The following is a 12,203-nucleotide window of genomic DNA, read 5'->3' as shown; positions in this document are numbered from 1 at the left end:
TAACTCACTGACCATGACAAGGTGAGGAAATGCATACTTAACCCTTGTCAGGAGGAGCTGGACCAGTCTTAACTTCAAATGCCTGCATGTAATGGGTAAAAAAAAAGGAGCAGTAATGTACCTTTTTTAAGGCTTTTAAGAAGGAGGAGGATTGCTTACTCTGTTTCTCGATATTCCTACCTGCAGATGCCTAAAGGGAGGCATTGACTGTAAAGTTTGGGGTCCCACCGTATTAAAAAGGGAAGGGAAGAAGGTGAGTCCTTTGCTCCCTTCTGCATGGCCTGAAATGGGCCTTAGGGCATTTTACAAATTCTGGTTTAAAATGTGTTTTAAAGAGACTCGGAGAGAAACCTCTGAAGGCTTTTTTGTTCTTAGCTGGATATTTGGGGGACAGGGGTAGATTTTGCTTGTCAAGACTCGTTTGTTATTTCTTTTCTGTCTTTGAGGAAGCTGAGATTTACGTCATATGTTGTAAACGATGCAAAAGGCACCCAGAAGAGTGTATATGGATCCTCTGCCTTTGTTATAAATCTTAGTATATAGACTAAATAAATAACTTCTTTCTGGGCTTACAGTGCACCAGACAACAAAAATTTGCGTCTTGGAGTAGCTCCTAGAATTCTTTAATGCTGAAATATCTCCTCTGCTTGCAAACCTGGGGCTCTCCCTCCTTTAGATGAGTGGTTTCTGTTTGAACTGGCTTTTCTTGTGACTGTCCTTTCGGGCAAGGGTTGGCATGATTCGGTCAGTACCGGTGGTGACACTTGGAGTGCATGGCAGGGAATAAGAAGGTTTGAAGGTAAGATTAAAATCCTCTCTGTTAAAAAGAGCAAGGAGAGGGGGAATCTGTGCTTGGAGTACTGGCTTTCTCTGGCTCTGTACAGTTTGAATGTACACTGAAAAATGACTTTCAAAGAACTTTAGGAGCGTTATAAGTTGTTTCTTCTCTTTCAAAACACCAGAATTTATAGAAAAACGCTGCTTTAAGTAGAAGCTGAATTAGATGTTGAAAAATAGGATATTTTTGTTGAATTTATGGTTTTTCTTCAGGTAGGCATTAGTCTCCCAGGAAAAGTACATTCTGTTTTTATGCATGTGTTATTGTGAGCAATGTGTGTTCCGTATCTGGTAAGTAGTACTGTCTGGAGCATCAAATACCTTTTGGCACTTAAAATACATAGTGTGTTATCTTTGATGGAGGATGTCGGCAGATGTCTGGACCCGGCAGGGAAATAGCAGGAGGGGAGGCAAGACAAACCTGGGGTTTATTGCAGAGCACTGTTGGAAATGGGAAGGGGAGCCAGGGATATGGGCAGTGGAGTGCACTGTGGCAAGGGGTTTAGCTCCTTTTGTGTGGGGCAGCAAGGGGATGTTTTAAGCTAGTACTTAGGTGAATAAGTGAGAGAAAATGTATCCCCATTTAGGAGCTGTATTTCCTTGATTTCTAGTCTGAGGTTTATGAGCAAGCTCAGACTTTGGGGACGTTCAGACCTTTTTCCCCTGAACTCCCAAGGCAAGGGAGGGAATGGGGTGCTGACTGCAGCAGCTAAAGAGAAACCAAAGTCAGGAAAGGAGCCCGACTAATACTTTCTTCCAGTCTTACCGATTGACCTAGCCAAAAACAGCATAAAATAACAACAGCTGTTGAAAAAAGTTTAAATTGTGTGCCTGTATCCACAGATGTTTCCATAAGCCCTTGAATTTTAGGTCGTCTCCACTTTAATACAGTATGAGGGTGAAAAGGGACGAAAGGGTAAAATACATCTAGGAGATGTTTCTCTCCTTAGGAGAACTTTATAAGCTGTCAGTGAAGCTGTAAACAAAGTTGCAGCAAAATATATAGTGGCTTTTAGTTGAAATTGTGTCTTTTTGCTTGTTACTGGCTGCTTGGGTTAACAAAGAAAATATTTTTCTTTCAATGGCTTTCAGATCTTTCGCTGGGTATTTTTTCTTATGCGTCTGCATTAAATAAGCCCATTTAACAAAACCTGATCCTCTTATAAACATGGAATAATGACAGTCTCCCACATATGGGTTTCATTAATTTTTGCATGTTTTGAAGTTGCCTTTTTTTTCCCTCCAAAAGGCAAACTTCAGAAACAGCAGAGATTAATGCTATATAATAGCCAAAATGACTTGCTGAGCAGTCAGCAGTTCTAACTGAGGATAGTTAAAGCATTTAACCATTGCATAATGAAAAGGATTGTTTTTTTCCCTGTTCAGAATGATGCTGTGTAATCTGTACCCCTCCCAGTTGCTGTTACTGGTTTGCTTTGATTGAACTGGCATCAGTTCTGCTGATTATCTGCAAAACTTTCTTGCTTCTGAGTCTTGGAAATGTTTTGGATTTTAGCCTCAAGGGAGAACTTCAGAACATTTCCACCTTTCTTGCTAGGAAAACAAAACCATCCCTTTGCTTATAGTCACTGGTGAGAAATTTCAGATGCTCCATTTTCCTTATCCTGCAGCGCGGTGACTTTCGCAGCTCTGGGGATAGTGTGAATCAGAAGGATAACCCAGGGAAATTACAGGGCTCCCAGATATATTAGATGCTATTTTTTGACATTTTGGCCTCCATTATCATAGACTCATAGAATAGTTAGGGTTGGAAAGGACCTTAAGTTCATCTAGTTCCACCCCCCCTGCTGTGGGTTGTCCACTGCTTGAATTTCTTTTCTCAATTGATCGAAGCTGTTAAATGTGTGGAAGTGGAGCAGCTGTGCCGGTGGGGAATGAAAAGAAGGGAGTACTAACCCCAATGACGTAAAGTTTTCCTAAAACATCTGTATTGGCCTGACATTCCCAGTGTTTGCAGGGACATTCCCTACTTTTCACTGAGTGGAGAAGAACAGGAGCAGGGCTTAGATCCATTATTCCAGTTAGGAATTATCCTTACCAACAACAAATATTATCGGAAAGGGATCTTTGATAAGTTGGTAGAGGAGATGCACCGTATGTTAGTTTATAACCTTAGAAATGTCATTATCTTCCTGGGGTAGTGTCAACAGCTGGGAAAATTACTCACTGATGACAATGCTTCCACATATCTGGCTGTTAATTATACATATGTTCTATGTCCTGGAATTCCTTTAGGAATGTTTTTTAAATTGGGCTGAAGAGGGGAACATATTCAGCATGTATTGGTATAGCGGTCCTTAATGACAGCTTTGTGGACTCAATGAATCCTCACCCTTGCATATACATCTAGAGACCAGAGTGATAAAAGTAGGGTAAAAAAATGGTAAAACCAGGTTTCTTCACTGGTTCAGCATTCTTTCCTGGGCTCTTGAGCTGTAAAGACATGTTTGTTTAATATTCTTTACAGAAGACTACCAGGGAAACGGATAAAACAGCAAGCAAATGAATACTCATGTGGTCCTAACACAGACCTCCCAGGCAGGAGCTGGAATCCAAATGCCTCCTCTCCAAGTTTGCATTGGATTTTATTTCAAGTTTCCAAATGCATGTAGAGAGGGCATGAAAATACTGGTTGGATGTGAGTGTAGGTAGGAGAGTGAGCTGGAGTGCCTGTTATTGCTGGGGAGAGGGGGGGCTTGGCTGCACTCAGAGCATCTCACCCATCGGGTCTGAGATGCTCCTCCCTGCAAAGCAAACAGAAATATTGGAAGGGCAAAACAAATACCACAGTGTCTTCAGTCCCTGGCCTTCACTAGCAGCCAAGCAAAAAAACTGGCCTGGAAATATGGGTGCCTTTGTACAGTGCTCTGCTTTCCCACCACCTCCCCTCCCAGGTTTTCAAGTTACAAGATGAAAGAAGAAATTACTTTTTCCCTTTTGACTGTGTGCCCAGCCAGGACAATGCACTGGGTCGTGTGTGCTCCCAAGGGCTGAGTCCTGGGGACTTCAGTTAAAAGGGGAAAGGCAAAAAAAGAGGAGGGAAGCTGAATCATTTTCTGGCATGATTTATTCATTTGAATGACCCTTCTCTGTTTTTCACTTAGATTGCAGGGCCTTAAATTGGAGGCATGAAAGAATGGTAAAAGTTGAATAATTTCCTCAGTTTAAGATGTGTCATTTTTATATTGTCTATTAATTTTCCTCACTGATGCCATACGTCATTTTTGTTGCGCTTTATCCGCCAGTTCATCTACGTAATCTGTTATCCTGTCTCTGTTTTTAGCTAAATACATAAGTTCTTTAGATAGGAGCATCCATCAGGCGTACGATGGCACTGATGTCATGTTGCAGGGAGTCATCCCGGAGTGGCTCAGGCAATATCTGCCTGCTCCTGTGCCTACAGAAATGCTTATCATGCAGTTATTCTGGAATACAGTGTGATGTTTTCTGCACTCTGCAAGTGTGAGGTGGTTTGTTTTCCTGCACAAAAGCTCATCCTGATTTTTAACCTCGTGTACCTTGAAATCTAAGGTTTATTCTCTCTGGAATTTGTTAGTATGGGATAAAGGAACATAAGTTTTTGTTTGAGTAAATCGATGCTTTCTTGTGTCCTATATTGATCCCAGTGATGTCAGAATATGCTTCTCTTATTACACATAGTATAAAAATGAAAAATCCCTTTGAGTTTTGCATTTGTGAATTTTATAGGTAATGAAACGTTTGCGTTTTCTTGCACGCGAGGCAAATGCAATCATCTCCTGTTTAACTCCTCTGTAGCACAAGTTACAAGGCATTGCTTGTTTGGGTATCTTGTGGATTTAGCAGGCCTTCAAATATTTGGTGGATGGCCTGTGCAGATTAATTTCAAGTGGCTTGTATAGTATTTACAGTGGTTTGAAACTTCTATTTCAAATACTTCTATTTATATCATTATCTTTCCAGATCCCAGCAATTGTAATCCTGCCTTGAGAGGGGGAGGCTTGAATCACCATGATTAGCAGAGATGATTGCTCATTGTTTGCTTGTAAAATTTGCATGTTCATTACCAGCTAAGCTAATATGACCAACTGTAGTGCTGGATGAGGTCAAAGGAGTGAACATCGTTTCTGATGACCCCCTTCAGCAGCAGCTTCAGGCTGGGCTGAGCCAGCTGTGAAACCAAAGCTGTATCTTCCATCCAGGTGCCTTGGTTGAAAATTGTGTTATTCTTTACAAAAAACTCCATTATTTTCGTGTTTTGCCCAATCTCTAGATCATTAGACCCCATGCCCTGGTGGGAAGTGCCTGAGCATGGGAACAGTGTCCCACAGGACACAGATTGCTTCTGGGAGACTGATTTGCTTCTGCAGTTCATAGCTCTGGTGCTTCTTGGCAGCCTGTTTTGGGGACTGTTCCCACTTCATACATGCATGTTTTCCCCTCCCCATTTTCAGGATGCTGGAATTCACAGGGCGAAACAACATGTCCAGTATTTGACAGCAAGAAGTACAACTCCCATAACAGGCTAAATAAATATCAGTGGCGTGGTCCAAAATCCCACAGTGCTTCAGCCAGCCAGACATCTCCATTTGCAGTTATTTTTGGTAAAGGCAGAACTGGATGTTGCAAACCGATGTCAAGTCAGCTGAGGGGTTGCTAATCTCCTGCGTGGGATGTGTTTCTCCTGTAGTCATTTGGGAGCAGTAAGATGGGCAGTTGACTTCCTCTGGAAGGATGTTCAGGCATTCTCTGTGGCAGACCAAAGCTGCTGCATTTTTTCTGAAGGTTATTTGGACAATAGAAATTCCTGCAAAATGTACACCAAGTCTCTGAGAAATATTAGAAAAGGGAAGGTCAGGAAACAGCTGAAGGTCGTGCAAGGTGGTTTTGTATTTTCTCAAACCACATTTTCTGTGTATCTGTGTGTCCGACAGCTTTCCAAGCCCTTCCCGTTCCTCCTTCATGGATCTTGAACTGTTTGTTAGAGGATTTGCCCCAAGGATTAAGTCAAACTGGTGGATATAGTGGTGGTTTAGGACCAGGATTGTGAAGGTTTGTTGCTTGCATGTCTGATCTTCCCCCTTACAACAAGCAGCACGGTGCTTGCCACACATGGGATCCCAGTGAATCTGATCACGGGGGACTGTCCACATCCCTCTCCATGACTCCTTTTTGCACCCTGCCTCATAGGGGAATCCAAAATCACAACCAGCCTTTTGGAGCCACCTCATGAAGATGACGTTACTGTGGCAGAACACTGGTGGATTGTGTCATGGCTGGAGGGATGCGGCCCTGGACCAGAGTTTCACTGCAGGGATGTGGATGGACAGGCAGGGTGGGAGTTGATTGGTCACAAAACTCAGTCTTGCAGTGCTCTAGCAAAAAGAAGCAATGCATTATCTAACATCCAGGGCTCCTTACCAAGAGCTGCTCACTAGCGTTCAGCAACTGCCTGGTCTTCTTCAAAATCCACATTCAAGCATCCATCTTAGTCTTCTCTCTGAGGTGCTGACCTGCCTCACAGCAGACACGGTGGATGTGCGCTCCCTTCCAGATTGGACGTGCTCCTCTTAGAGGTTTTGCAGTATTAGAGTGCAGATTTCCTTTGCCTTTTGTAGTTTTAGGAAAAAAAAAAGGGTTTGTTTTGTCTATCCTTGCAAGTGCCAGAAACAGAAAAGTTTCAAAAACCCGTTCCAAAAAGCTGATTTCTTTTAAGAAAAGAGCAGTCGAAATTGTAATTCTTCCCTCTTACTGTCCGATGAATTTATTATCTCCTGTGTTCAGTGCCCAAAAGTGGGGTTTGAGTTGCTTAAAACAGGGAGGATTTTTTCCTTTCATCTACTGCTCCATTAGTTTCTATCAGAGCCGCAGTTGAAAACGTTAATACGCCCGAGTATTTCTGCAGATTGCATCATTTCAGTGTTTCATAACGATATGGCAAAAGTAATTTGAAACAGATAACAATAGTGCAGTCTGTTTCAGAATAACCATGATTTCCTTGTCATTAAGAGGTCTGTTAGCGGGTAGAGGAGGAGGAGTTTTGTCTGGATGAGTTACAGATCATATGGTGCGATCAAGTGCCTTTTTATTCCCCCCCCCTCCCTTCTTTTCCTTCCCTTGAAACCCGCAGCACTGGACTTTGGTTTGGATATGAAACGATTGGATAGTTTCAAACTCCTGTCTGCACAAAGCGGCTCAGCACTTCCAGATGTTTCCAATAAGGAACCCAGAACTGTCGCATCAGCAGCCAGTGGCCAAGGCTGCTGCTTGTGTCTCTGCTCCATTTTGAGAAACTCCATATAAAAAAGAATTATTTACTCATAGGAGTAAGGGCTTTTAAATCTTTATCCTCTTATTGTTTGGGGCATTATGTTTCTGAGCATAAATACTATATGCTGTGTAAACTTGTGTATGGCATTCAGGGACTGCCTTAAATAGATGGACAAAGGAGACTTGGAAACCTTCGTTCTTCTTCATCCAGGCTGAGTCTGTCTTCACGTCTGCTCGGTGCCCCTGTGTGTATATAAGGCTGTGTGCAAGGCAAGATTTCTAGCCTGAAACAATGCAGCAAAAGCCCCACCTCACGTGGGAAGAGAGTGATGGTCTCCCGAGGGGGAGTGTGTCTGGCACATTATCTTCTGTTTGTTTATATTACATTTCTTCCCTCCCCGCCTTTAACAGTGAAGTCTGGAAATGAGGATGAGATGGACTTTGGGTGTCTGTAGTCGTCACTGGCCTCCTGATCTTGGCTGTGAGTCAGGAGCAGAACCACAGAAAAACTCTTGGAACGAATTAGGGAAGCTTAAATTTGAAAAGAAAAAGAGAAGGGAGAGGAGAGGATCTTTTCTGTTGGTTTGTTTGCTTGTTTGTGTTGATGAATTCCCTCTGTGGCTGAAGGTGTAGGAGAGTCTGAAGGGATCAGTTGGCAACTGTTTCTAGACCAGGACATGTAATGATGGAGGAAGGTATGTCATCTTGATTCATAGGAGGGCATGGACATGGTGGCCAGCTCTCGCTACTTGCCTGCCTCTTCCACCTGTATGTTCTGTTCCCTCCTGCTCCATGAAGGCACATGTTGAGTTACTTGTGGCTTTTGGCCCTACCATGATCCAGGAAAACTGACCTCCTCTTTTTGACTTCCTCCTATGAAGGCTGCACATCTCCTACTGTGTCTCCCACCTTCTTTGATTAGAGATGTTTCTCATTTCTCCCTACCTGTAGGAAGGGTGAGATAACGTGAGTCACAAAAGACTGGGTGTTGATGCAGCTACAAATCAGTTCTATCTTGCATCTCTTTGTATCTCCATGGGAGATGTGCTGGTGCAGTAGTGATGCTCACATGGCAGCCTCCTCTGCAAGGTGGGTATCTTTTGAGCCCCACAGCTGAACATCTCTTTGTGGTTACGGTTCAAAGGTGAAACGCTTTACATGGAGTGACTGGACAAAGCTATGCAGTTGTCTTTTAGATAAATCTCAGCCTTATATATCAGCAACTGTGATTAAATGGGTTGGAAAACATAATCAGTGTTGTATCAGTTAAAAACATTCAACTGCTCCATAATGAAACATTAGAGCATCCTTAAGGCACGGCAACTGGTGCAAATTCCTTTACCTGAACTAAATTCACACACTTTGTATATAGGTTCCTGTCTATCCTGTCTAATTCTGTAAATTTAGATTTGAGGAAATCCCTGCCTTTTATGGTAGTACTTGAAGGGCTGGAATGCTGTCACAGCCATTTCTGATTCTTCATCTCGACGGACACATGACTGCTGGGATTCATTACTTGTGGAGAAAACTGGTGGCTCCAGAAAGTCCCCTGAGTACTACCACATTTTGTGTGTGTCCTCATACTGAAAGCAGAAGCTCTGCTTCTTGAGGAGAACAGAATCATTGGCTTACATCTCGAGCTGGGGACTGTAGCTGTGGAGGAGCCTCATAGAGGAGATACTCCTCGCTTCAGCTGGTGGTGTGATGGAGATGAAGCTTTGGGTTGTGAGGGAGAGACTCCTAATGGAAGTGGGGGCAGATACCTCGCATTGACTAGGTAAGAGCGTACCTGTGCCACTTACTCATCTGCTGCGAGTCCCCAGCCTCCTCCAGCGCATGAGGGCGTGTTCATGACGCCCAAAGGTGGATGTTTGAGTGCTGGCTGGCCACCGTGCCACCAAGCTGTGCCCTCAGCTTGCTTACTGAGTTTGCCAATCCAGAGGGTTGTTACGCTTTTGCATGATCTGACTGTACGGATTGGGGATGTCATATCCAGGAATAACACTTCATGTTTCTATGAACTCCTGTTCGTTGGTGTTTTACCAAATAGGTGCAGAGGGAAGTCAGCTCCTGTGTTACTCACAGGCAGTGCTATGTTCTTGGTCAGCCAGAAGACTGGTTAGCACTAGCTAACATGCTGCACTGGCACAGGCTGCCCAAGGAAGCTGTCAGTGCTCTATCCCTGGCACTGTTCAAGGCCAGACTGGACGGGGCTTGGAGCAGCCTGCTCTAGTGGAAGGTGTCCCTGCCCGTGGCAGGGGTCTGGAACTGAATGATCTTATGGTCCTTTCCAACGCAAACCATTCTATGATTCTGTGACTCCTCTTGCATTTGAACGCCGAACACTCAGTTTTCAGGTTGCAGGGTTTGAGTCGCTTTTGCAAGAGCTTGAGCTGGTGGTCACAAAGCATCTCATACAGCCAGGGGAGCAGGGCCACTCTACAGGGCTAGATGAAAAGACCCACAAACCCTTCACAAGTGGAGCAAATCCCAGCAGCAGGAGGTGGGCCGGTTCACGCTGGCGTTTGTGGCTCTGCAATTAAACGTTGGGTTGATAAGCACTGCTTCCGATGTCTCTGTTTCCTGCTTTGCAACACAGGATTAACAGCTCCTGCCTTTCCCAGCTCTTCTACCGAGAAAAGCAGCAAGTTCTCGCTACCAGCTCCCAGCCAGAAACCTCCCCTTCCCCTTTTCTTCTCTTTAACCGCCTCCGTTCCCTTTTGAATTGGTGAATGAGAGAATGTCTAAAGCCAGGGAAGTATGGAAAGATTTCATCCCCGGAGAGGTCAGGGTGGGGTGGAAAGCAGAGGGGGCTGCAAGGGGGCAGTTTGAAAACAGGAAACCATGTGGCAGTGTGCGTGCAGGGCCCAGCTGATGTGAATGAGCTATTGAGAGGGGAGAGACGCTCTGACTGGCTCAGATGAAAAAACTTTAGGGTTTTTTTCTTTAAAGGAAAAAACCTCTGCTTTCAGGCTGATAGAAAGAGGGAAAACTGCATTTTCTAGACAGCAAGTTGCTGAAAACTTTTGCTCTGCATTGCAAACAGACAAGAGAACAAGTAAATGGCTGATTTCCCTTTTTTTTCTTTTGTGGTGTGTGTGTATGCACTGATTAAATCATAAGTTTCCATTCCTGTTTTGGGGAAGTGTTTGTTAAGCCTGAGATTGTCTTTCATTCACCTGGCCTGGGGGAGAAGAGGGAAGAGTCTTTTTACTTCCCTGAAAACACGTCTCTGCGCTTCTCAAGTCTCTTTCTGGACTGAGCAAACACGCCAAGTGCCTGCAGCCGGAGGTGGAAGAAGCTGGCAAAGAAAGGCTGCTGCTTTCTCTTCCCCCCTTCCCTCCTCTTTTTTTCCCCTTCCTCCCTTGAAGGGATGAATCATGCTGCAAAGAAATGCTGAAAGCCGGGAGAACACTGGTGCAGGACTAAAAAGGCAAGCGCTGACGTCCCAGCCCAAATCAGGAGGGAGTGGCTTTATTTCAGTATTTTCTTTTCCTTTTGCCCTGTGCTGTCATTAGAAATTTAAACTTAACGCAAACCCGAGCCCTGCTGTCTGCTGAGCGGTGGGCTGGCTCGAGAGGAGGAAAGTACCTTTTTGCATTGTTTCTTTCAGTGCATGAGGGCACGAAAGAACAACGCCGTTGGTGACAGTATTTACATCGGATACGGTGGTTGGCTTTTTTTTGTTCCTGAATTAGACTCATCGTGGATGAGCCTACCTTCTGCCTTCTGTCTCGGAGCATCAGGGTTCCTGCTGCACGCATCTGGCTTTTGTTCTCTCTTCGGGCAGGATTTTCATTCTGGTGCTTTTTGGATATCAGAGTTGTCTGGAAAACCTTTTTGATTCTTACTCTAACAGGAAGGCAAATGCCATTCTTAGCAGTTGCAAACCAAAATAATCCTGTATGTATAGAGCTCTCTTCAAATACCTTTTGTTTGCTATAAGTTCCTGCGTTGCCTGTACAAGCAAATCTGCTCGGAGAAGACTTTATCAGCTGGTTGCAGCTCCGGGATTTTCTCTTTCCTGCTAAGAGGCTCGGGCAGGCTGAGACACAGGGACTCCTCTGAGCACGCATGTGAGAGGTCTGCAGTGTGCCTGGCCGGGGTCAGCCCTGGGTTCATGGTGGGCTCTGCTGCTCCGTTGCAGCCTTTTTGGACAAAATGTACGAGCGGCACAAGAGGCGATACAGCTTGTGCGACATTTCCAAGGTGGACAGGACTGTAGATGTTGTGTTGTTAAAGGTATGATATTCATGGATGCTTCTTTACAGGTTCCTTTCCCTATCTCCCAACAGGTCGATCTGCTGTCTGCTTTACCCATGCCCCTAGCTGGACAGTGCAGAGCAGGGGAGCAGGTGGAAGAGCGCTTGCCCTTCAGCATGGAGAAGGTTTGAGTGCTGTCAAACTATTCCATGCCAAATATTACTGTCCCTGCAACCAGATAATGTCTTATGGCATGCAGTCAGATACTCTTTCAGAGAGTTTTCTCTGGCCATCTTCCCTGTCCTCTGCCATTAAAAAGTCCCCTCCTGCTTTGAACCTTCACTTGCAGGTGGGTTTTCTGTGTAAGGTGCCGTTAGGTTCTTTTTTTCCCTGCTCGGTTTGGGGGTTGAAATGCATGAAAGATATATTCAGCCAAAAAAGGCATGGCGGATTCTCGTTTGCCTCTGGTTTTTGTTTGTGTTTGAAGGGTGTTGCTGTTGGTCTTATTGTTTGGGTGTGAGTTTTGTCTGAAGATGGGTTGGAGCAAGAGCCAGAAGCGGCTCTTGGCTAATTGTCCCAGTGTGTTCCTCCTCTAATCTAAAATTAGCAAGTGCTCCACCAAATGGCACAATGGCAGTCTGGGAATGTCCTGTCTCCGTAACAGCTTTTTGGAGCTTCAGCAGTTTCCTGGCAAAGTGGATGGAAATAGGAAGGCAGCCAGAGGGACTGCAAAACACAGCCTGACTTAGATATCTGCACTTCTGGAGGGGCATTTCCTTTCCATCTCCCCTTTTCTCTCTTTTCTCAGCTGAGGCAGTGGGTTTCTACATAATCGCATGGCATCTTTTTTTTATGCTTCATGCACTTATTTCTGAGTGAAGAGAAGAACATGT

At 44.6% G+C, this 12,203-nt stretch overlaps 1 protein-coding gene across 21 annotated transcripts in view; it reads left to right on the top strand.

Moving 5' to 3' along the window:
• Positions 1-12,203, top strand: part of AKAP13 (A-kinase anchoring protein 13) — a 216,828-nt gene that overhangs the window by 128,595 nt on the left and 76,030 nt on the right. For 3 of the 21 annotated variants that reach the window (XM_062631044.1, XM_062631026.1, XM_062631011.1), the window contains exon 1: positions 10,609-11,349. The exons of the other annotated variants lie outside the window; for them this stretch is intronic. In XM_062631044.1, coding sequence (XP_062487028.1) covers positions 11,269-11,349 — 81 coding nt within the window. In that variant the 5' untranslated portion in view covers positions 10,609-11,268. Of the gene's footprint in view, positions 1-10,608; positions 11,350-12,203 lie in introns of those variants that run through there. 21 annotated transcript variants of the gene reach the window in all.

Source organism: Pezoporus occidentalis, unplaced genomic scaffold (assembly GCF_034315485.1).
Source record: "Pezoporus occidentalis ecotype Australia unplaced genomic scaffold, CSIRO_AGI_Poc_V1 ctg11, whole genome shotgun sequence".
Lineage (NCBI taxonomy): Eukaryota > Metazoa > Chordata > Aves > Psittaciformes > Psittacidae > Pezoporus > Pezoporus occidentalis.
This window is presented reverse-complemented; position numbering and strand designations above follow the sequence as displayed.